General features: G+C 57.6%; 2 protein-coding genes across 4 annotated transcripts in view; one reads left to right on the plus strand and one right to left on the minus strand.

Annotated features, from left to right (window-relative positions):
* Positions 1–14,577, minus strand: part of SGMS1 (sphingomyelin synthase 1) — a 245,197-nt gene extending 230,620 nt beyond the window's left edge. For all 3 annotated transcript variants that reach the window (XM_041728684.1, XM_041728685.1, XM_041728687.1), the window contains exon 1: positions 14,369–14,577. The gene's annotated coding sequence lies outside the window, so the exon portion shown is untranslated. The remainder of the gene's footprint in view (positions 1–14,368) is intronic.
* The window catches only part of LOC121475732 (proline-rich protein 36-like), a 38,708-nt gene extending 23,431 nt beyond the window's left edge, over positions 1–15,277 (plus strand). The window contains exons 8-15 of the mRNA XM_041729273.1: positions 1,108–1,186; positions 2,316–2,442; positions 3,513–4,371; positions 4,553–4,615; positions 12,563–12,735; positions 13,362–13,912; positions 14,380–14,647; positions 14,872–15,277. Of these exons, the coding sequence (XP_041585207.1) occupies positions 1,108–1,186; positions 2,316–2,442; positions 3,513–4,371; positions 4,553–4,615; positions 12,563–12,735; positions 13,362–13,912; positions 14,380–14,647; positions 14,872–15,277 (2,526 nt within the window). The remainder of the gene's footprint in view (positions 1–1,107; positions 1,187–2,315; positions 2,443–3,512; positions 4,372–4,552; positions 4,616–12,562; positions 12,736–13,361; positions 13,913–14,379; positions 14,648–14,871) is intronic.
* Positions 15,278–23,483: the final 8,206 nt, after the last annotated feature.

Here is a 23,483-nt window from a genome sequence, read left to right on the forward strand (position 1 = left end):
TGGCAGCAAATCACAGATTTGGAACATTCTCAGTCACATCCTAGAAATAGCGTGTTTTAAGCCCATAGAAATAAAACGTAGGTTGCTACGTATCTAAGGACCCACCAGAGCTGTCCAGCTCCCGTGCTTCCACACCCAGACCTGGTCCTGAGCTTCGATCTGGAAGGCTAAAGACCTGAACGCCTCTTTGAACGTTTCTGGCGCCCCTGACCTGGCGTCTGACCGAGGCGTCGCTGCTTGGCATGGCGACAGCAGCATGCCAACGAGGCACATCATCTGAATATTTCCTATTAGCGTCAGAAAAGTCGATCCCAAATGTCTGTGAGCGTTCCAGGTGAACCTTACAAGACCTCTTCACCAAAGGGACCCCTGGGTGGCTCAGCAGTTCAGCACCACCTTCAGCTCAGGTCATGACCCTGGGGTCATGGGACCGAGTCCCACACGGGGCTCCCTGCGTGGAGCCTGCTTCTCCCTCCCTCTGCCTGGGTCTCTGACGCACCACCCCCCCCCCATGTCTCATAAATAAATAAATAATTTAAAAAAAAAAAAAAAAAGATCTCTTCCACCAAACATGAGCCACATGACGCCCCAGGGAGTGCCGCGTACTTGTGACTTACACAAGCACGTATGTACCTACGACACGACAGACGTGCTGGGTGTTCAAACAGGATGGACCGGCCAGTTATCACCAATTTTAAAACGCTGCTTGAATAAAATTCGAACAGTACCTTGCAGGGCGCTGAGGGCACACAGCCTGCTTACAAACAGCATCACAGAGCACGCTGACCTGACAGCACCTGCTGCTGGAAGGTGGGACACCTGGGGGGGCGAGCTACCTCTCCAGACCCGTCGGTCACCTCCTCCAGGGAGGACGCTGAAGCCGGTGCGCAGCCAAGTCCAGATGCAGAGGGAGCCTGGGAAAACAGCTGTTACCTCGAAAGCCAGTGACACGGCCCCATGGTCCCAGGGCCAGGGCTTGGGGGTGCGCACTCCTCTCAGGGGCTGCGTGAGGCAGGAGCCGCCCACAAACACGCTGGGAAGAAAGCCCTATGAAGGCAACAACCTCTCCTGTGCCTCTGAGGTCCCCCACATACCCTCTTTCGCAAGCACCGCGCCAAGGAGGTGAGGGGCCACCTCCACAAACCGCACCCTCATCGCCCAGGACGAGGGGAGGACCCGCGGACAGGTGAGTCTGTGACTTGACAGGGTCAGCAAGTGGGAGGCGGGCGCCCCTCCAGTGCATTACGCTGACCACTGGCCCACACATCTCCACGTGCGCTTCCTCTTGCCGCCCCGTCCCCACTGCGGAGCCAGCCCCGACCCGGCCCCCACTGGGACTCGGGCATCCTGTGCCACGGCCCCATTATCATCTCGTAATGATTCCCATGAAATCTCAGACTCCCACTTGCATCCCAGAAGCTCATTCTAGAGCCGTGAGATTTCCTTCTGGCAAAACAGGTCCTTTGAACATTCCCTCTTTTGGCATTTGGCCTGTTCACCGAGCGCACACCCAGTGATCGGATAAAACTGACGGGCGGGACGCAGGCCAAGACGCCAACCGCGGTTATCAAGCGGAGCTGGGACTCTGAATGACGTTCTGTTTGCTTACGTGTTTTCTAAATGGGGGAGAAAGACAAAAAGGAGGGGAGGGCGGGGAGAAGGCGGGAGAGGGTTTTCTAAAGGGAAACCAAACCCAGGCTAGAAGGCAAAGGTGGAGCAGCCTTCGACAGCCTCCCTGCCCGGGCGCGCACCCACCCCAGCACCCACCCGCCCTCGCACAGCCCGCGCCCCTGAGCGCTCAGCAGGCCACCACCTGCGGCGTCCTGAGGTCCGTCCTGAGGTTCCCCGCGGGCTGCCCTCCCCGGGGGACCACCCCCGGGAGCAGGCCCCGCACCTTCCCATCCTCCGTGGTCTACACCGCCAGCGATGGGAAGTGCACACTGGTTTTTAGCCCCCCTCTGTGTGGAAGAGCCATCCTACAGCGACCGGAGGGGCCACGCTGTCACCCCTTGAAAAAGGTGCCACCTGGACCGGGATCCAGACCCCGCCAGGCTTCGAGAAGGGATCCAGACCAGTGACTTCCAAGGGGGTATCGTGCTCCCCGTGGCTGCAAACACTGCAGACGAGAGGACGTCAGGGGCGGGGGCTCGACGGACGCAAGCCTGAGAGTGGTGCCAGGGACAGGAGCCCTTCCCCAGGAGCCCCACCCCAGAACCACACACCGCCAGCCCTTCCCCCCCGCGGAGCCTTGCACCGTGCGGGGAGACGAGAAGGCTGCGGGGAAGACACCTCCGGGACGCCCTCCCGACCTCTAGGAAACCAGCGTCAGGTCAGGGACTCACAGGTAAAGGGAGACGGGGATGGGGCTTCCCAGGGCCAAGCTGCCTGCCGGGAGCCCTTCTCTGCACAGTCCCCCCGCGAGAACGTGGGCACTCTGAGAAAGTGAGTGGCACTTAGCTTCGTCCCCAGCACACCACAGGCCTGCTGAGGGACACACGGCGCCAGGGGCACCCGGGGGCACTGGCCGGAGGAGCCGCCAGCCTGGACTGTCCACAGAGGGGCCACGTACCTTCCTGCACGTGACAACTTTATAGGACAACTTTCTATAGGATCATCCTTCTAGGTAACATTTTCACTGGCTGCCTGGCATTCCCGGCGTGGACGTTCGTCGGCTGTGGCACCGCTCTGGGGCAAACCCGAACAGCTCCATCTACTCGTAGGTGCGTACCCGTGCCAGCCCTCCCAAAGGTCACCCTCCCCGGGGCCTTCAGTCTAGGGCCGGACGCCGGGCTTCCGGGCTCGAGTCCTGCATCGGGCTCCCTGCTCAGCGGGGCATCTGCATCTCCCCCTGCCCCTCCCCGCTTGTGCCCACACGCTCTCTCCCCCAGATAAATCTTTGAAAAAAAAAAAAAGCTACCCTCCACATACTCACCTTGAAGGACAGCCGTCGTGAACCCTATCACTGGCGTAAACTACGGGCCCTCCTAGCTAGCGCAGAGGAATCTCAAGCGGAGCTCTGACACCAACAGCCCAAGGCCTAAGCGTGCCCTGCACACCTAACTTTTGCACCATCCAGCACAGGGTTCACCGTCCCCGTGGCCCCCCGGGACGAGCCACACTGGGCATCCCACCCGCCCCTTCTCCCTGGCAGCGGCGGGCCCTCCAGGATGCCGCCGTCACTCTGCCCCTGCGTCCTCGGGGGAGCAACAGGCCCTGTCGAGTCCCCTGTACCCACCAGACCCCGGCGTGCACCGCCTCCCCTGAGGGGCCCTCCATCAGTCCCTCCAACAGGGGACAGGCAGGAACAAACACCCTCCAGCAGACACTTTAACTTTCTTTAAAAAGGACCTTTCAGAGATCTTCGCGGTGAATTTAGCGGACGCGTCAGACACCCCACGAGAACGCACACACCCCAAGGTGTGGCTGCTTCCAGCGGCTTCATGAAACCCGTGCCGACGGCAACGGGGCTCAAGCCGTGGGCTCCCCCGGCCTGCCGGGGGCTCTAAACTCAGAGGCAAAGCGGCTGTCGCCGAGGGCGCCGTGGAAACCCCTAACCCCGCGGCCTCTCTCCAGTCACTCGGCTGTCGCGACACAGGCAGCGGCCAGGCCAACGTCACACGCCCGCCGCAAAGGGCAGCGCAGCCGCAAGGCGGCCCAGGCGAGGCGGCCCAGGTGCGGCGGGGTTACCGGGTGCCACCCCCTCCCTGGAGGGCCCGAGTGGGCGGACGCCGGGCCACCACCTGCCCTCAGCCTCGCCCAACGTCAGGTGGCCGCAAGGATTCTCAAGGCTTCGGCCCAAGAGGAAGCCACCTGACGACGACACGGACCTTAGGGCAGAGAAAGCAAACGAGCGGGGCCAGGACAGGCTCTGGGACAGGCTCTGGGATGAGCGCCATAGACACGAGCAGGACAACAGGCCCCGTGGTCAGAGCAGTGGCCACCAGGCTGGGCGCGGATGCCAGTCCCGGCACAGCGGCTCCGAGCGCCGCTCGGCCCCCACCGTCCAGGGAATGGTCCACACCACCCGCTCCTCACAGGGGCTCCCTCCGTCACAGGGGACTCTCCGGGTCGCCCGCCGCCACCGCGTCCCAGGACAGCTGCCTGCACTGCCGCAGCCACACACGGGGGACCCACTTGACCACCCCGCGATGCAGGCGCCTCTATTCCCATCGCATGCGGGACAGCCAGTGCCCCCCAGATCCACTGCCCCGTCGGGCACCCCCACCCACGGGCAAACTCCAGGCTGGCTCGGGGTCCTCGCCCTCCCGCTTCTGGTTACGGAGAGGACCCCCGTCTGGCACCAGCTCACGGTGGCTCAGGGGGTTTGCACACTCACGGTGCGTGCGCAGCCAGGGACACGTGCCCCCACAGGTGCCGTCCCCGGTGACCTCACCGAGGAAGGGACTCGAGCTCAGCCCAACGAAGGCTGCGGGTTCTCGCACAGGCCAGGTTCTCTCCCTGGCCTTCGGGTCCCAGGGCCTGGGCTCCAGCACAGCAGGCCGCCGGCTCCCCCCAACCTCCACCCCCCCCCCGCTCCCCCCTCCCTCCTCAGGGTACCAGCTCCCCTGCTCCACCACCACCACCACCACCACCTCCACCCCCCAGGCCACTGACTGCCCTCACCACTTCACCACACCCCTGCTCCCCCCTCCACCCCCAGGCCACTGGCTCCCCCACCACCTCCACCAGCCCGAGCTCTGCAGAAGGAACCCACTCGGCTTCCTCTGCTGCCGCGCACACCCGCCCCCATGCCCCCCACCCACACACACACACCACAGCACCCCCCCCCCAATCCTCTCCCCCGCCGCCAAGGGTCATGAGAGTGGAAAGCTCTCTGCCCAGCGCCCCTTCCCGTTGTACCCCTGCGCTCCCCTCAGCCACTTCCCTGGCCTCCCCTGCCGCCCCCACTGCTGGGAGGGGGGACCCCGGCCAGCTCTCCCCCCTCCTCCAGGAGCAGTCTAGAGGAACCCCATCCTCCACCTTGCCCGCAGGATGCTTGTGCTCCTTCCTCACCATCCCCGACCTCGTGACCCCAGAGAGCTCGGTCCCCAGCACCCCCACCCGGCCTGGGAGGAGTCCCCACCCCACCCACGGTCTGAGACAGGTCACGGACTCTGAACGACCAGACAGCCCCCACCCTGTACCTTTAACAACCTCGAAACTACAAGCACAAGCACTCGTGGCCGTGGCCGCTCAGGAGCGTGGTCCAGACACACGGCTTTTATTTCGGGGGAAAACACCCTGAAACAAGATTCTTTTCTACAAACAAGATGATAACAACGGGTGACCCGGGGCTCGTGCAATCTAGGACCAGCTGACCGGCTCCGAAACCACGCACAGAGGAGCGAGCTGCCCAAGCTCAAGGCCCGGGCTCTGGCACAGGTGCCGGGCGTGCAGGGGTCTGTACAGCTATGCAGCAGGGCCTGGGCTGCCGGGGAACGGGGAGGCGGAGAGGCGAGGGGAGGACAGCCTAAGTGAGAAATGCAAACCACTGCAAACAAACTGACTTTGGAATTTAGAACTTTGCCAAAGATTGTGGGCAAATAAAATAAAATCTTGTTTCTGATAAAGAATCTTTCTTTAAAACACTGATTTACCTTAAAAATAGAAAGCCATTCATCTCCTCCAGGTTTTACGTTCCAGGAGGTACTAAACCTTAGCCACCTTTTTTAAAGACAAACCATGGAGTGCCCGCTCGGACTTCCCACACGGTTTCCGGGCACAGTGCGATTCCGGTTCCCCTTCGCCATCTGACCACGCACAGCAGGCGCCCCCGAGAGTCCCCTCTGCTGTCCACCTGGAAGCCCCGGGAGCAAGGGAGGAAAGACCAGACCAAACAGCACCATTCCAGTACCATCTCACTGTCCTTCCCCCATGTGCTGGCACCCCTGGCGCAGCCTCCCACCCCTGGCCCCAGGGGGCTGCACATGCAGGCACCAGGCTGCAGGCACCACCTGGCCGGGCACTCACCTGTGCCCGTATGTCCCCCTGCCAGCCTCCCCTCCGAGAGCCCAGACCCCATCTGTCTCACCTCCGTGCCTTTCGAGGCTGAACGAGGTTCCTGCCCACTGCAGCCCCTCGACGCCCATTTACTGCCACTGTGAACCCCAGGCTGCGAGAAGGCCAGACCCGGGCATCCGGCCACTTCTCGTAGGGGCTCCCGGCGCTCCCCTGGCCATCCCCAACCTGCCAGTCACGTCCCCTCCCCAAGCAACACCCCAGCTGCGGGGTCAGGGGTGGCCCCACAACTAGCACAGGGAAGAGTCCCCTTCCTAAATACCATTAACTGGTGTGTTTTCCTCTGAGTTAGAATCTAAGTTCTAATGTCCTAAAAAGTCTTTCAAATCTAAAAATTTCTCACTTCATAGTCTTATGCATAACGCTGTTCCCAAGGAGGAAAATGTAGATTCGGTTGCAAACCGGAAAACTTTTGCCATAAAAACGCCGTCACTCCTCCCCAAGGGCTTCCCACATGTGGACCCTGCATGGGACACAGCCCCTGCTTTCTCCTCCTTTTCTTAAAGGGCCTTCATACCACGGCTTCCTACTACAGTGAGGCCGGAGGAGAGGCTGCTCGGGCTCGCCACCGCCACGATGTGTCCTCAGCCACGACATGTCCTCATGCGTGGCTCTCTTCCCTGCACCCCAACCTTTCCTCGGGGAGAAAGGACGGGACAAAGCCTCCCCTGCCGAGGGCAGAGCGAGGCAAACCCTACCCAACACGCAGGGCACCTCCCCAGATGGGACAGGCACTTCATGCTGCTACAGGGTCTTGAACTGCCCTCCCCAGTTCTCCCTCCACCCTGGAAATCCCCAAGTTCAGAACCTGGGCCCGGACACGACCGCTGGCTCCGCGCTGGTCCGCCCCTCCCCCTTGCCGGCCTAGAGAGCAGGAGGCGCGCGGTGTGGCCAATACCTGCGGTGTCTGAACCCGGTCCCACCTGGTCCTACCAACCGGCAGAGGCCCCAAACAGGACGATCCCTCAGGGCTTCTTCCTACGCTGTTGGGCAAATGACCTGTGCCCCACCGTCCCCAGGTCCGAAAAGGGAATGCAAATACTCTCCACCTCACACAACTGTCCCAACGGTCAGGGGCTCAGGCGGTCTCTGGCCACATGAATCCCTACGATGAATACGCCTTGGCCAGAAGGTCTGCTGAGCTTCCTGCCTGAGCCCCGACGTCCATGCGCTCGTTCCACAGCCCTGATGGAGGACGCGTGGGCCCCAGCGGGATGGCACGGGGCCCCACGACCCCTCGAGGGCTATTCATGCAGTCTACAACCCGCGCGCCCTGCGCAAGCCTGGCAACAAGCAGAGGAAGTCCACCCTACAGAACTGTGGCTCCCACAGGTCTTTCTGGACAAAAGCCACCCAGCTCTGGACATAAGGCCTGGTACACATCAAGGAGATACAGAAGGAACACGACAAACAGTAACAGAAGGAGACACAAGAGTACAAGAGTGACATTTATATTGTGATTAACTTGTGCTGGGCACTAAGCACCTGACGGACGTTACCTATGTGGTCCTCACGAGGACACCGTGAGGTTAGCTGCAGTTACCACACCTGACAGTGAGGGTCAGGGAAACTGAGGCACGGCAGGTTTCCATAACATGCCTAAGGTCCCACGGGTCCTGAACAGTAAGGCCAAGCCCTGAACACACACACTCGGGCTCTGCCCAGCGCTCTGAGCCACCGCGCCACACAACACACGGCTGCTGGCCAGCCGAGCATCTGTCCGCCACTTGCTACCATGTTTCCCAAAGCAATGACTGCGACACTTACATTTAGGCACAAAACTCACTGCCGTGGGGTTGAACCCACTAGGCCCTCCCAGCCCGGGCAGAAATGCTAACGCACGTGGGGTCTCCCTCCTCCTGTCTCTGCTCTGGTTCTACCCAAGCCAGGGCGCGACTCACAGAGCAGCACACCTCCCTTCTCCCAACTCCCGGGACACACCACTTGACCCGCTATATACCGTCTATATCACGGAGTTCTCTAACGGCTCTCCCCCACGGGACTGCCGGAGTCTTGGAAGGTACCATACTCTCCGTGAAACCCCACAAAACTGGGTGGAAGCCCGGCCTTGCCGGCGTAGACGTAGATGAACCGGGGGTCCCACGGTTCAACGGTCGGCTGATTCACTTCGCTCTCCTGACACGCCTTTGTTACCAATCGCTAGGAAGCAGGACTGAAGTGTGCAGCTATTTAAAGCCAGCATCAGGGGAGCTCTAACCCAACAGCCGCTGAACTGCAGCTGTTTCACAATCTGCAGGTCCCTCGCCCTCACCTGATCCCCCAGGGCCCGGGGAGGCTGCTGGGCTCCAGACAGTAACCACGGGGCAGTCACTCAAGGCTGCTGAATAGAGAAGGATCTGCCCCCAAAGCCTGGACTCTGCCCACCTGAAAGGTTAAGACGGAAGGAACTACCCTCAGAGCAACACCTTTGCAAACAACAAAAACCACCATCACCATGACAGAAAACCTTGAATTCTGTTAAAAAGTAATTTGTAAGAGATGAGATAACCATGTTCATGGATAGAATGACCCAGGTGCCCCTACTTTCTCACAATTTAAACAAAGATTCAGGGGCACCAGGAATCCCTGGGTGGCTCAGGGGTTGAGCGTCTGCCTTCAGCCCAGAGTGTGATCCTGGGGTCCCGGGATTGAGTCCCGCGTCGGGCTCCCCGCACAGAGCCTGCTTCTCCCTCTGCCTGTGTCTCTGCCTCTCTCTGTGTCTCTCTCATGAATAAATACATAAAATCTTTTAAAAAAAAGCAAAGATTTAAAAAGTCAGTATCCTGAGTGAAAGGAGCCAGAGACTAAACAGTACCATACCCTGTGGTTTCACTTAAAGTTCTAAAAATGCAACCACGACTGCACAGTGGCAGAGAGCACACTGGGGGCTGCCCAGGTCTGGGGACACAGCGGGGACGGAAGGTCGGGGCGCTGGAAAGGCTCGGTATCTTCACTGTGCTGGCTCCCAAGTGCGTACATCTGTTGGAGTCCATCAACTTGTACACTCAGAACGGATGTAGTTACCAAACACAAATTACGATTCTATTGAGTTTTAAAAAGAGGCACGTGTGTGCACATGGGAACCCCGAGTATGAGAGATGTGGCTCATAGTCGTACATGACTTAGTGATGTGGGAAAAACTGGCTCACAAAACGGAAAGGAAGAAACGGCACCGGATCCCCGCTTGACACCACGTGTGAAGATAAACCCCACACGGGTAAAGCCCTCACTGTGAAAAACAGGAGTATGGAGCTGATGGAGGAAAACGGGTGCATCCCCGTGAGCCCCAGGTAATAAGGAAGATCATCGCCAGATCCCTGAAGCGCAACATAAGGCAAAACGTAATGGGCTCTGTCGAAACACATACTTCGGAAAGTGACCATGGACAAAAGGTGACTGACAGACGGCAGGACGGATTAACACGTAGAACATGCAAGTAGCAAGTGCAAGTCAGCCCCGCAAGAAACGGCCCACAGCGGGGTCAGAGGCTCTGGGGACTAGGAGATGCTCACACGCACTGAGAAGTCACACACCCTCGCGGGATGCGGGGCATCAGCCCTCCACGCACCCCCGCGGAGGCCGGGCCGGCGGCCTCTAGTGAAAACAGGCGTGCTGCTTCCTTCCGCCCAGGTGTTCCACTTCCGGGCACATGCCCTCACGGGACGGTGTCCAAGTGTCCCCACTGTCACAATCCCCAGACAATCGGGGTCTGCCCCCAGGGTTTCTGAGCCAGGTCGAGGTTGGGGCCCGAGAATCCACGTTTCCTAGCAGGTACCAGGCGATGCGGCTGCCACTGGGCTGCACACCGCTGCGCTAGAGACGGTCCCGCATCCACCTGGAGAAGAAGGCACACAGGACGCTCATCCCAGCTCTGCGCGGCCGAGGCGAGCCAAGTGTCCCTCGACAGGAAAAGGGGTGATCAAGCTCGTGCACGCACGGCGGCCCAGCACAAGAACCAGAGCAACGCACGAGATCGCGCCTACACGGACACAGCTCCCCAAGTCCTGGAAAGTTCTCCCCGCTTTTATACATGGCTGCAGACTCCCGGGATGAACACTGGGATGCTGGATGAAATGGAAACCCGGTGCGACCTGCAGCACAGCACCACTTGCGTAAGCTGAAGACTCACACGCACAAACACCATCTTTAACAGGGACGCAGACACACCCAAGGACACCTGCAACCTGGGAGAGGTGGCGCCTCTGGCGGCGGGGAGAAGAAACGGAGTAGAAACTAAGCGGAAAAAATCAAACCAGAACGGGGCTTTGCACAGGGGGGGATCCTGCGCCAACAACGGAGGCCAACTCTCAGCACCTCACGTCTAAGAGGTAAAAGGCACCCAAGCGGCTCGACGGTCCACTGGCCTGCATTTGCACGCAGGAGCTGCTTCAGGGGAAGCCCCCAGGACTTTCCAGGTCCCTTCAGCACTCGGAGACCGAGGGGGACCGTTCTGACACACAAGCTCCGGTGAATTCAGGCCCCAGAACACAACCTGCTACTGAGCACTGCATTTTCCCACCTTGACGTATTAGCATTTAAACAGAGCTGAGACTCCGGCTCCTTCTCCGTGCGCCTGTCTGTGCCTGTGTCTACAGGTGGGTGTGGGTCTCTCTGTATCTGTGCCTGTTGGGGGGTGGGGGGGAGCAGGGGGGAAAGCCTCGGGAAGGGAGCAGAGCTCTTCCACAGGGACTGAGCCATACTCGCTGGCCAGCATTCTATTCTGCTTCACTGAAACCAGAAGTCCCTTATGAAACCAAGCCCTTCCTGGCCCTTAACCTTCTCTTCCCCTTTCCTCACCCTCCCCGCCCCTGCATCCCACTCTGCTGCCCAGCTCCCACATGCAGATGGGCACATCATCTGGGGTCAGACTAGCTTACCAAGTGACAAACTTTACAGCCACAATGCCCAGAATGTGGGCAGAGACAACAAACGACCATTTGTACTCCTGACCAAGGCCCTCTGACACAAAGGCCAAAGCCTTTAGCAACAGGCATGCCCTAACAGTTCTTCCAAAAGACTGGTTATTGCCACCATTAAAAAAAAAAAAAAAAAAGGCAAAGAAAAAGCCATCCATGACCTGTCACACCCCCTCAGGGGCACACAGCTTTTTCCAAGGACCATGGAACAGTTCACCACACAGAGTGGTTTCCACAGCGTGGGGACAGTCAAAAAAAAATCACCGCTGATTGAATTTATGTGAGAAAATGCAAAAGATCTTTCTGGCAGCAGCTCTAAGCAAGCAAGCCCATGCCAGGAAAGTATGTCTTTAGGGAAAGAAGAAACAGATGAACAACTGGAGGAAGGAGGAGAAGAACAAAGTTAAAACGATGCATAGGCATGAGCTGGCCCGACACTCATGCCTCCCCCAGACAGGGGAGCTTATCCCCCCCCGTGCAAACAATCCAGGGTTTTTGTTCCCCAAACATGGTTTTGTCTTTTCCACTGCAGCACTTTTCACGGGATGGCAAAGGTCTAGGAGTGCTAGAGTCTTCCTGAAATGCTCTGTATAGAGACCGAGCACATTTGATGTACAACAAGAGTATGTTTCAGCTTTTTAAAGAAACGTAGGATCGCTGTATGTAGGAGTCCTTTTAGATTTTCATGACGTGTGAGCAAAGCATGTGCCTGGGCTTTCTTTTCCAGCTGAATACAGGACCTGCCACCATATGAAAATTAAGGGACTTAACCCGGAAAACAAAAAGGTAAAAAGATTCAGTTTTCGAGCTAAAACTGAATGCCTGTAGTCAACACAGGCAATTCCAAGTTAGGAAAACAAAGTTTCTAGTGTGCCAAAACTTAATGACGAGATTCTGTTAGGATTTTTTTTTTTTTTAAAGGACAGCTGAATAAGCACTCACGGAGCATCACGAGTCGGGCGCTGTGCAAGATGCTTGGGATTCTCCAAGGAACAAGATATTATCTTAATAACTGCATCCCTTCATTTTAGTTTAATCCATCCCTTGAATTAATTTCTTTAAAAAAAAAATGCCGTCAGATGTCTTAAATAGCTTACCACCAGCCCTGCAGAGTTACAGAAATACATCCTACTATTGTATTAAAAATGTTAATTTCTAGTCTCTGAAGCAGAACAGAAGGAAAAGCCTATTTCTCCACTTTGCACACTGCCATCGATTCCTGCAGAGTAACTCGTCCTGCTTTCCACCGTGCAGGGTGGCAGCTGGCCACCTCCTGCCATCCAGCAGGTCACAGGGCTGGAGAGACTCAAGCACACGCCACCTAGTTGAGGAGACACAGCCAGGAAGACCAAAAGCGCTGAGCCTCCAAACGCAGAGCAGCAGCAAGGTAAGGCCACGGGCCGCTCCAGGCAGGAGGCAGCGCCGGGAGGTTCCCCCGAAGCTGGAGCCTCCAACAGGCGGGCAGGCTCGGCCGGGCTTCAGAGCTGGAAGGCTGCCACCTGCTGAATCACCAAGCCGCCCCGGCTTCCCTGGGAGCCCTGACCCGACAACAGGGACCTGAGGCCCAGGCTCCTCCGCGCATCCTACAGCCCCACCGTGGGACGCCTGGTGTGGCCCCTTCTGCACAGGCCCAGGCAGCTGCCAACCCCTGCCTGGCCCAGGCACCTGCCGAGCCCCAGTCCGGGGCAGCCCCTTCTGCACAGGCCCTGGCAGCTGCTGAGCTGGCTCGGGGTGGCCCCTTCTGCAGGGCCCAGGCACCTGCCGACCCCTGGCCCTGGGGCAGCCCCTTCTGCATGGGACCGTGCACCTGCCCACCCCCGGCCTGTCCAGCCCCTCCTGCATGGGCCCAGGCACCTGCTGACCCCTGGCCCGTCCAGCCCCTCCTGCGTGGGCCAAGGCACCTGCTGACCCCTGGGCTGGGCGGCCCCTTCTGCATGAGCCCAGGCACCTGCCCACCCCCAGTCTGACCGGCCCCTTCTGCACGGGCCCAGGCACCTGCCAACCCCTGGCCTGGGTGGCCCCTTCTGCATGAGCCAAAGCACCTGCTGACCCCCAGTCCATCCAGCCCCTTCTGCATGAGTCCAGGCACCTGCCAACGCCCCACCTGGGGCAGCCCCTCCTGCACAGGCCCAGGCACCTGTTGACCCCCAGCCTGTCCAGCCCCTCCTGCACGGGCCCAGGCACCTGCTGACCGCAGCCCATCCAGCTCCTCCTGCACGGGCCCAGGCACCTTCCTACGCCAGCCCCTCCAGCTCCTCCTGCACAGGCCCAGGCACCTGCCGACCGCAGCCTGTCCAGTTCCTCCTGCACGGGCCCAGGCACCTTCTGACCCCGACCCGTCCAGCTCCTCCTGCACAGGCCCAGGCACCTTCCCAACCCAGCCGGTCCAGCTCCTCCTGCACCGGCCCAGGCACCTTCCCACCCCAGCCCGTCCAGCTCCTGCTGCACGGGCCCAGGCACCTTCCGACCCCGGCCCGTCCAGCTCCTCCTGCACCGGCCCAGGCACCTGCAGACACTGGCTCAGGGCGCCCCGGCACCTCCCCGAGCCCTCGGGCAGCAGTCCGCTCCTCCGCCTCCCCGACACCCCGCGGGCGCCTTCCCGAGCCTGAGCCTGAGCGCCGCAGACGGGGCAGGACGGGGCAGGACCGGGCAGGACTGCGGGCCTCCGGTCCACCGGGACAAATTTCCCTTCCGGAGCCGCCTCCCGCCGCTGCGCCCCGCCCCCGCGCACCTGCCCACCCCGCGCCGACCCCCTGCCCCGGGGGCGGGCGCCACGGCCCCGACGCTGCCCCGGACGCCCGCTCGGCCCGGCCCGGGGCCCACACCCCACCCCGAGGCCGCCGCCCTGCCCCAGCCGAGGCCGCGGGACCGCGGAGCCCCCTGCGCAGGCCGCCCCCCGCCCCCGCCCCCGCCGCCCCGGCGCCTGCAGGCCTCGCCCACCCCGCCGCCCCCTGGGCGCCCCGACCCGCAGGCGCTCCGCGGGGCCCCCCTGTCATACGGGCGCCGGGCGCGGGGGGCGCGGGGGGCGCGGGGGGCGCGGGGGGCGCGGGGAGCCGGGGAGCCGGGGAGCCCGGGACCGGGGGCGGCCGGCTGCGACCCCGCCGCGACCCCGCCCCGGGCCGACTGTCACGCCGCCGCCGGGCCGTGGGGTGGGGGCGGGGGCGGGGGCGGGGGCGGGGGCGGCGTGGGAGTGGGGGTGGGACCCCGCCGGCCGCCCTCCGCCCGCCCCGCCCCGCCCCCGCCGCCCCCCGCGGCCTCGCAGCCCCCGCCCCCGCCCCCCGAGTGCCCGCCAGGTGAGCGCGCGGCCGGGCCCCGGCTGCGCCCCCGCCCCCGCGCCCGCCCCCGCCCCGGGGCCGCCCCCGCCCCCGCCCCCGCCCGCGGCCCCGGGTCCCGCTCCCCGCCCGCCCCCGCCCCCGCCCCCGCCGCGGGCTCACTTGCCCCGGAGCCGCCGCCGCCGGGATTGCGCTCGCCGAGCCGCCGCCGCGCACCGAGACCCGGGGCCGGGCGGCGTCGGGGCCCCGCCGCGGGATGCGCTCCCCGGGGACGGCTGCCTGTCCCGGCCCGGCCCGCTCTGTCCCGCTCCGTCCCGCCGCCGCCGCCGCCGCCGCGCTGCTGCGAACGCTTCCGACTCGCCAGCGCGAGCCTCCGGCCGCCGAGCATGCCCAGTCCGCGGCCCGCGTCGGCCCGGCTCCGCGGAGTCCGCTCGTCCGGGTGTTGGCGGCGCCCGGGAAGGGGGCGGGGCCGGAGGGGCGGGGCCGGAGGGGCGGGGCCGGAGGGGCGGGGCCGCAAGCTCGGCCTCCAGGGGGCGGCCGCCGGGGCCCCAGCCCGGGGCGGGGAGAGGAGCGGAGGGGAGGGCGGGAGGGGAAGGAGGGCGGGAGGGGGAGGGGGCGGGGACAGGGCCGCCCCCCCGGGCCCCGCCTCCCGCCGCCGCTCCGAGTGCCGAGGAAAACCCGGAGCCCGGCGGCGCCCGGACGGGAGCCCTGCGCATGCCCAGTAGGCGGCCCGCCGCAGGTCGCCCCCACGGAGGTGCCCGGCTCCGGGAGCCCGACCCCGCGGCCCGCTTGGGGTCCGGGCGGGCGGGCGGGCACACCGGCCTCGGGCCCGGGAGCCGCCGGGCGGCCGGCGAGCGCGGGGCCGGGGTCTGGGCGAGCGCGGGAGGGGGCGCGGCGGGGCGGGCACGTGACTGTCCGCGGCGCTGGGGGCAGCCATCTTCCGCGGCCCGCGACCCGGGGCGCGACCCGGGCCCCGCCGCGCACCTGCCGCCGCCCGGGACGGCCTCGCCGAAGGCCCGCAGGCGCCGTCCGTGCGGAGCGTCCTCGGAGCGCCGGCCTCCAGCGACGTGATCCGTCACGGAAGCACGCGGTGTAGACGCTGCCGAGGCGTCCACACCGCCGCCCGACCCCCCCCCCCCCCAAAGAAAGCATAAACTTGAATTTTGCAAAACACTCAGTGCTCCACTGCAAGCGTCTTTCCAGAGTTGCTCATTTGTGACTTTTTCCCTTAATATTCTGCAGCTTTAAATTGCTCCGACACGGGCCGCCCAGGGTCCAGGGTTGGCGGATCCGGATCGGGCAGGGGTCACCGCAGGGCGCCCGCTCCCCCTCTGCCTGCGCCTCTGCGTCTCCCATGAATAAAGAACGAACATCTTTTTTTAAAAAAAGAAGACATGCTCCATGATAAAGACCTTCCTAAACCGTTTTCCATGAGGGATGTTAGGACTGTATGTAAGACGTGGGGGAAAAACAAAATATAAAGCTGTTTCCACTTGATTCCACTTTCATAAGATAATTCAGAGAGAGAGTTGTAATTTAGAAATCCAAAAAGAAGTTGCAAAGGCAATACAAACAAATCCTGGGTAAAACAGGTAAAAAAAAAAAAAAAAAAAAAGACGAGTCTGGCTCAGCCTGAGATTAAATTTAGCCGATGGTCCTGAAGTCACTACCGTTAATGACCAAAAAAGAAAAAGGTTTACGGAAAGCAATTCTTCCTTTAGTCTGCCAACTCTAAAGAATTTTTGCCAGTGTGTTTTTTTATGAGAATTTTAATAAGCAACACATTGATTGTAAGATTCTAGGATTCTCAAGCCCCTGAAATGTCATAAATTACATTGTTGTCAAGACAACTATGAAATGAAAATGAATCACTTCCAAATCACAATCTGTCATTAAAATAAGTTTTAAAAAAAAATCCTCAAAGCAAATACTGGGGGGAAACAGTTCACTTGCCAGAACAACGCTTCCACCCGCCGAGCTGGTGGTTTAGCTGCACACAGAGGCCTCTCCCACCAGCTGCTGAGGAAGGCGGCAGTTCTGTCCAGTGGAGCCGCCACGAGCAGCCGCAACCCACCCACCTGCAGCCAAAGTCAGCGCTCAAGAAGCAAGGCGGCTTCTGCATCCGGGGCGATTTGTCTCCGTGGGAAGAGTCTGGAGCCACAGGGCCTGAGGAGCAGCCCCGAGACCTCGAGAGCCCCCCAGCCTTTGAAGCTCGTCTGGCCAACCCACAACTTGGCATCAGAACCAAGGCTGCCCAGAAGAGCCAGCTGCGGACGGCAGAACTGGTTCCAGGGTTTCGCCCTGGGCTTGGGTCCGGGCCGCCTCAACCCTCCGTGCTCCTTCCTTTGTGCACAGCGAGGACTCCCGGACTCCAAAAGCCTTAGGTTCTGCTACGGATCCACAAAACACTGGAATTCACTGGAAGACACGGGGGTTCGTCGGAGCTGCATCTGCGGCTGGGGCAGAGCTGGAACGGGGAGTTGGGGTCTTCACGGGAGCTCGGGAACACTTCCTCTGTCTTCTGAGCCCTTGTTTCCTCTGTCCCCTCATCCTGTGGCTTTTTTTTTTTTTTTTTTTTTTGCCTTCCACTCATTCACAGATCAGGAAATGACCCCTTGGGAGCCCCTAAGTATGTGTCTCTTCCAGAGAGTAGCAAGAACGACCCCACCTCTGTTCACTAACCCCTTTGTCTCATGGAATCCTATTTCTGCAGATGCCCGCTGACCACTTGAACCAGTCCTACTAATACCTCAAGTCTCCTCTTCAATTCCTCCCTTTACATAAAAGCTTCTTGGCCTCCCAGGACACCGCGGCCTCCCATACATACATCTCGGCGCACGTGTGTGTTATAGGACTTTACAGCTCTCTGTAGGCTTCTCTCTGCGAAGTCTCGAGTCTCTGGCTTACAAATGAAATGACATATCAAGGACGTCTATTTATATCTCATCTTCCGTGGTATCTAGCACAGGATTTGGCACCACGGAGCCCACAGCAAATATTTATTGAACTCCAATTCCTACTCCTTCCCCTTTATACTTTTGCTGCATTTTTGTTTAAAAAGGGCAAAAGTACTAGAAATGGAGATGTCCTTGCTGTGTTGTCCTCTGATTAACAACCACCCTTCACAATCTGCTGTGTACATTTCAAAAGGATTTTGAGGGCCTCCTGGGTGGCTCAGTCCATTAAGCATCTGACTCTTGATTTCAGCTCAAGGTCATGCATGAGATCGAGCCCCATGTCAGGCTCTGCGCCTGGGGAGGAGTCTGCTGGAGACTCTCTCCCTCTGCATATCCCCGCTCCCCACCCCACCCCCGTCTCTCTCCCTCTCTCAAATATTTTTTTAAAGGATTTTGAAATTAGACATTTATGACTGGGCTCTCAGCAGGGTCTGATGAGTCAACTCCATCAGCAGAATGATGCTCTACTGGCTGACAGCCCCAGCCCCAGTGTCAAGAGTCGCAATGTACTCCTAGCTCTTCACATAGTGTGTGACTCCAGGCTTAATTATCACCTCTTAAAGTGGGAAGAATATGACCCACCTCCTCTTGCTTCCCACGAGCACCATTAGGTCTTTAATGAGAATGTCTATGAAATGCTTTACAGTTCATCAGAGGTAAGCATGATGCAAACACGAGGTATTAAGATATCATGAATGTTCACTGTTGCTGGATTTAGCAATCAGCTTCCTTCTGAATGCGAGGGTTATAGCAACAGCTGTCGTACACAACATGACAAATACGTGTTTGGTCAGCGCCTCCCCCAAATACTTACACCAAAGGAGTCCTGAACAGCCAGAGGTATGTGGAAGGTGGAGACCAAATGGTGTCCCCTACTCCGAGAAACGGGACAGCTATGGGGTTCCATCACCTAGATTTCACAGGTCCTGCCTGAACTCTTCAAAGGTACCAAATCTAGGCCATGCCAAGGAAGACGGCCACAAGTGAGGACTGGCACTTTTTATGGAACCTCTACAGCACTTTCCTTGTTTTGTAAGATCTGAAAGGAGCCTATCAAAATCCTTCTACCTGTTCCTTTACCGTACAGGTAGGAGGCATCTCTCTGCCAAACTGACACCCAGGAACAGTATACACTGTGACACTCAGGACAGGGCTGGAGTGGTCTGACACAGTCGCTACCCTGCACGGTCGGATCTAGCCCAGGGTTTCTCAGCCTCAGCTCTGTGAGGGCTAGTTCTTGATTGCAGGAGGCTGTCCGCTGCAGCAGGATGTGTAGCTGCATCCTTGGCTCCAAACAACTAGCCGCCTGTGGCACCAACCTCCCCAGGCATGACAGCCAAACGTGTCTCTGGACACTGCCAAATGCCCACGGCACACAGCGGACAATCGCCCTCTGTCCAAACCAACTGGAGTAACTGAACCGAAAGAGACGGGGATCGGAGTTATCAGCAGCCCCCCGGGAAGGCACTCAGCAATCCCATAGACTGCCCTTCTACCCTAGGTGTCCGTGATGCATCAGTTCAGCCGATGTCGTTAAGCTCTCCGTGGACAAGGCTCAAGATCAAGTATTTCTGTGTATCCATGAGCAGAAATGGATGGGTACGTTCTGTTCCTCCCCAGCAGGCGCATAGGTCATTCCCATCCTCATACTTGTCCCATCATCAGGATTGTCAAGTATCACAGGGGACATTTTTCTGCTTAAAATGTTTTCATTATAGGGACGCCTGGGTGGCTCAGGGGTTGATCATCTGCCTTCAGCTCATTGCATGAACCCATGGTGGTGGTGGTGGACATGGTGGTGGTGGTGGTCATGGTGGTGGTCATGGTGGACATGGTGGTCATGGTTGTAGTGGTGCTGGTGCTCATGGTGGTCATGGTTGTAGTGGTGCTGGTGCTCATGGTGGTCATGGTGGACATGGTGGTGGTGGTGGTGATGGTGGTCGTGGTTGTGGTCATGGTGGTCATGGTGGACATGGTGGTCATGGTGGACATGGTGGTCATGGTTGTAGTGGTGCTGGTGCTCATGGTGGTCATGGTTGTAGTGGTGCTGGTGCTCATGGTGGTCATGGTGGACATGGTGGTCATGGTGGACATGGTGGTCATGGTGGACATGGTGGTGGTGGTGGACATGGTGGTCATGGTTGTAGTGGTGCTGGTGCTCATGGTGGTCATGGTGGACATGGTGGTCATGGTGGACATGGTGGTCATGGTTGTAGTGGTGCTGGTGCTCATGGTGGTCATGGTGGACATGGTGGTCATGGTGGACATGGTGGTCATGGTGGACATGGTGGTCATGGTTGTAGTGGTGCTGGTGCTCATGGTGGTCATGGTGGACATGGTGGTCATGGTTGTAGTGGTGCTGGTGCTCATGGTGGTCATGGTGGACATGGTGGTCATGGTGGACATGGTGGTCATGGTGGTGGTGGTGGTGGTGGTGGTGGTCATGGTGGACATGGTGGTCATGGTGGACATGGTGGTCATGGTGGACATGGTGGTCATGGTGGACATGGTGGTCATGGTGGTGGTGGTGGACATGGTGGTCATGGTGGACATGGTGGTCATGGTTGTAGTGGTGCTGGTGCTCATGGTGGTCATGGTGGACATGGTGGTCATGGTGGTGGTGGTGGTCATGGTGGACATGGTGGTCATGGTGGACATGGTGGTCATGGTTGTAGTGGTGCTGGTGCTCATGGTGGTCATGGTGGACATGGTGGTCATGGTGGTGGTGGTGGACATGGTGGTCATGGTGGACATGGTGGTCATGGTGGACATGGTTTTAACAAGCCTTCCAGGTGATTCTGATGCTTGCACAGGTTTGGGAACAGCTGCTTAGAGTCCTGGTTCTCGACTGTGGGCGCAGAGGAGAAACTCCTAGAGGATTTTTTAAATACTGGTATCTGGGTCCTACCCAGAGATTCTGATTTAAGTGGCCTGGGACGCAGTCAGACATGAAGATTCTTTTAAGCTCTCCAGTGAGCATCACTGCTCTACAGAATTTATTCTCAAATGCCAAAGGGAAGATAACTCCTGATGGCACATCCAGTGCTTCCACCCTGGCCCCGGGTCACCCTCACACAGAGGCAGAATGGCCAGGCCTTCCATGCTTTAATCTGAAGAACATCAAAAGGCCAAGCAATCCAGGTATGTGGTATCATCCTCAAACTCTGGATCCACTCTCTAAAGGCCTGCCAGAGTCGATATATTAAAATAGAAAGAGAGAAAAGTGATTCCCTGACCCGTGGGCCCTGTCCCATAGGGTTTGGAGAATGATATAAGGAAACCATATAGGTAAAAAAAGCAGGAAATAAATAATCGATAATCATGTCTGGACCTGAGGAGGCTTTGTGGGAGGGGGAGATTCAAAGACAAATCTCAATAAATGCACAAATTTCAATGTGTCTTTGTATAATTACTATTTAAATTATTTTCTCTTTTCATATTCCCTCACCTCTTGATGTATCTTGAGTTGTGGCCCATCATTTCTCCTGTTTCCAAGGCAGGTAGTCTAGTGGCTCACTTCTGTTTTTTGGCTCAGCCACCTCAATGACATTTTCACCCCCAACTAGAAAGACATTTTGTTTGGATGGAGCGAGGAGACAAGAGAAGGAAAAGGGTGCTGGGTCATCTTTCAAGCACACAGCTGCCAGGGAACCAGCAACACCAGGAAGGGGAGGGCCACTGAGACATCTGGGCAGATATGAAGATAAGCAGCCTAGTGATGGTGGTCATGGTGGACATGGTGGTCATGGTGGTGGTCATGGTGGACATGGTGGTCATGGTGGACATGGTGGTCATGGTGGACATGGTGGTCATGGTTGTAGTGGTGCTGGTGCTCATGGTGGTCATGGTGGACATGGTGGTCATGGTGGACATGGTGGTCATGGTGGACATGGTGGTCATGGTGGTGGTGGTGGTGATGGTGGTCGTGGTTGTGGTCATGGTGGTCATGGTGGACATGGTGGTCATGGTTGTAGTGGTGCTGGTGCTCATGGTGGTCATGGTGGACATGGTGGTCATGGTGGACATGGTGGTGGTGGTGGACATGGTGGTCATGGTTGTAGTGGTGCTGGTGCTCATGGTGGTCATGGTGGACATGGTGGTCATGGTGGACATGGTGGTCATGGTGGTGGTCATGGTGGACATGGTGGTCATGGTTGTAGTGGTGCTGGTGCTCATGGTGGTCATGGTTGTAGTGGTGCTGGTGCTCATGGTGGTCATGGTGGTGGTGGTGGTGGTGCTCGTGGTGGTGGTGGTGGACATGGTGGTCATGGTTGTAGTGGTGCTGGTGCTCATGGTGGTCATGGTGGTGGTCATGGTGGTGGTGGTGGTGATGGTGGTCGTGGTTGTGGTCATGGTGGTCATGGTCGTGATAGTGGTGGTGGTGGTGGTGGTAATGGTGGTATAGACATGGAAATTGAATGGAGTTACTGAAAATAAAGTCACATTTCCCCCACACTGATGTTTGTGAATTTGTGGACTGAAATTTGTATAAAATTCTGGAACTTGCAATTGTCTCAAGGTAATTGTTTAAAACATTGATTATCATGCTCACATTGTAAATGTTCATATACATACTGAGGGACAATAAGACAAAATCAGTATAAGTCCTTGCCAGACTCTTTCACTTTCATTACATTTGCCGGTTGCATGGAGAGAAGGCACTGTCATCATTTCCAGATCTTATACTTCGGAGACAGATCTGTCTTGGAGCAAATCTGTGATCCCTACTGCAATTCTGAAATGATGCTGGGGAGAGATGGAGAGGACACCAGGGAAGGCACCTTGTCTCCTCCTCTTCTTTCATGGTTCTGGGAGGCAGCAAAACAGGGGAGGAGGATCCTTCTGTTTCCCCTGTATCCATTCATTCATTCCTTCACTTCGCACACATTCACAGAGCACCTCCCAGGGGACAGGCACTGATTTAGGAGCTGGGAAGCAAAAACAGGCTTCATGGAGCCTATGGTCTGGCTGTGACCAGTAATCAAAGAAAACGCTAATTACTATCTAGTTACCCCAGAGATTAGATCCTGATCTAACTGAACTGGAGTGATGCTTGGGCATCAGTGTTTTTTATAAGCTCCATACGTAATTCTCAGAGGCTGCAGGGCTGGGAATCACGGGGGCCAGACTAGACAAGTTCTCATCAAGCACAAGGAAGCATTTTGATTTTGTCTCACAACAATGGTGAGGAGGGTGAGTTAGTAAGATTTGGGTTTTTTAATTATTAATATTAAACTCTTTAATTTGGAAATAAGTGTAGATTCACATGAATGTGTAAGAAATCGTACAAAGAGATCCCACATACCTTGGCCCAGTTTCCCCAGGACAACAACTGGCAAGACTAGAATGGAGCATCACAAGCAGGATATTGACTTCGATACAGTCAGAACAGGGAATATGGCTTAACATCATCAGGATCCCTCCGGCTGCCCTCTTATCCCCATGACCATGCCCTCCATATCCTCCTGCTGACCCCTGTTCTCAATAGTCCATTTCTAGAATCTTGCCACTTCAATAATTTTATTTAAATGGAAGGATATAGTATCTAACCTTTTGGGATTACATATTTTTCCCTCTCAGCATAATCGTCTGGAGATTTATACAGGTGGTTGTAATGTATCAATAATCTCCCTTTTGTGCGGAGTGGTGGTATTCCATGGTGTGAATGAGCCACAGCTTGTTTCACCATCCATACACTGAACGATGTCTGGGTTGTTTCCAGGGTTTGCACATTATGCACAGAGCCGCTGTAAACATTTGTGTGCGGGCTCCGGTGGGATAAATGCCTGGTGGCGTAATTGCTGGGGCGTGTGGTAGTAACCTGTAGAAACTATCATATGTAAAGGAGCTAAAGAAGGTGTGCGGTAAATATCTTGTTGTGGTTTTCACTTGTATTTCCCTAATGGCCAAATATCTTTTTGTCTGCCTATTTCCCATTTGTATATCCCCTTTGGTGAAGTGCTCATTCATGTCTTTTGCCTACTTTCTAATTAGATCATTAGATTTTAATGAGTTTTGAGGATTCTTTTGTATATCCTGGATATCAGTCCTCTTTGTTGGGTATGTGGTTTGCAAACATGTTTTCCCTACTTGCTAACTTGTTTTCTCATCCTTTTAGCAGAATGTTTTGCAGAGCAAAAGTTTTTAATAATGATGAAGTCCACATTATCAATTTTTCCTTTTATAAAACATGCTTTTGGGGTCAAGTCTAAGAACTGTTTGCCCAGTCATAGATCATTGAGATCTCCTCCTATGTGTTTTACTAAAGGTTTTATAGTTTTGTGTTTTACATTGAAATCCATGAATCATTCTGAGTTAAT

Source organism: Vulpes lagopus, chromosome 14, assembly GCF_018345385.1.
Source record: "Vulpes lagopus strain Blue_001 chromosome 14, ASM1834538v1, whole genome shotgun sequence".
Taxonomy (NCBI): domain Eukaryota; kingdom Metazoa; phylum Chordata; class Mammalia; order Carnivora; family Canidae; genus Vulpes; species Vulpes lagopus.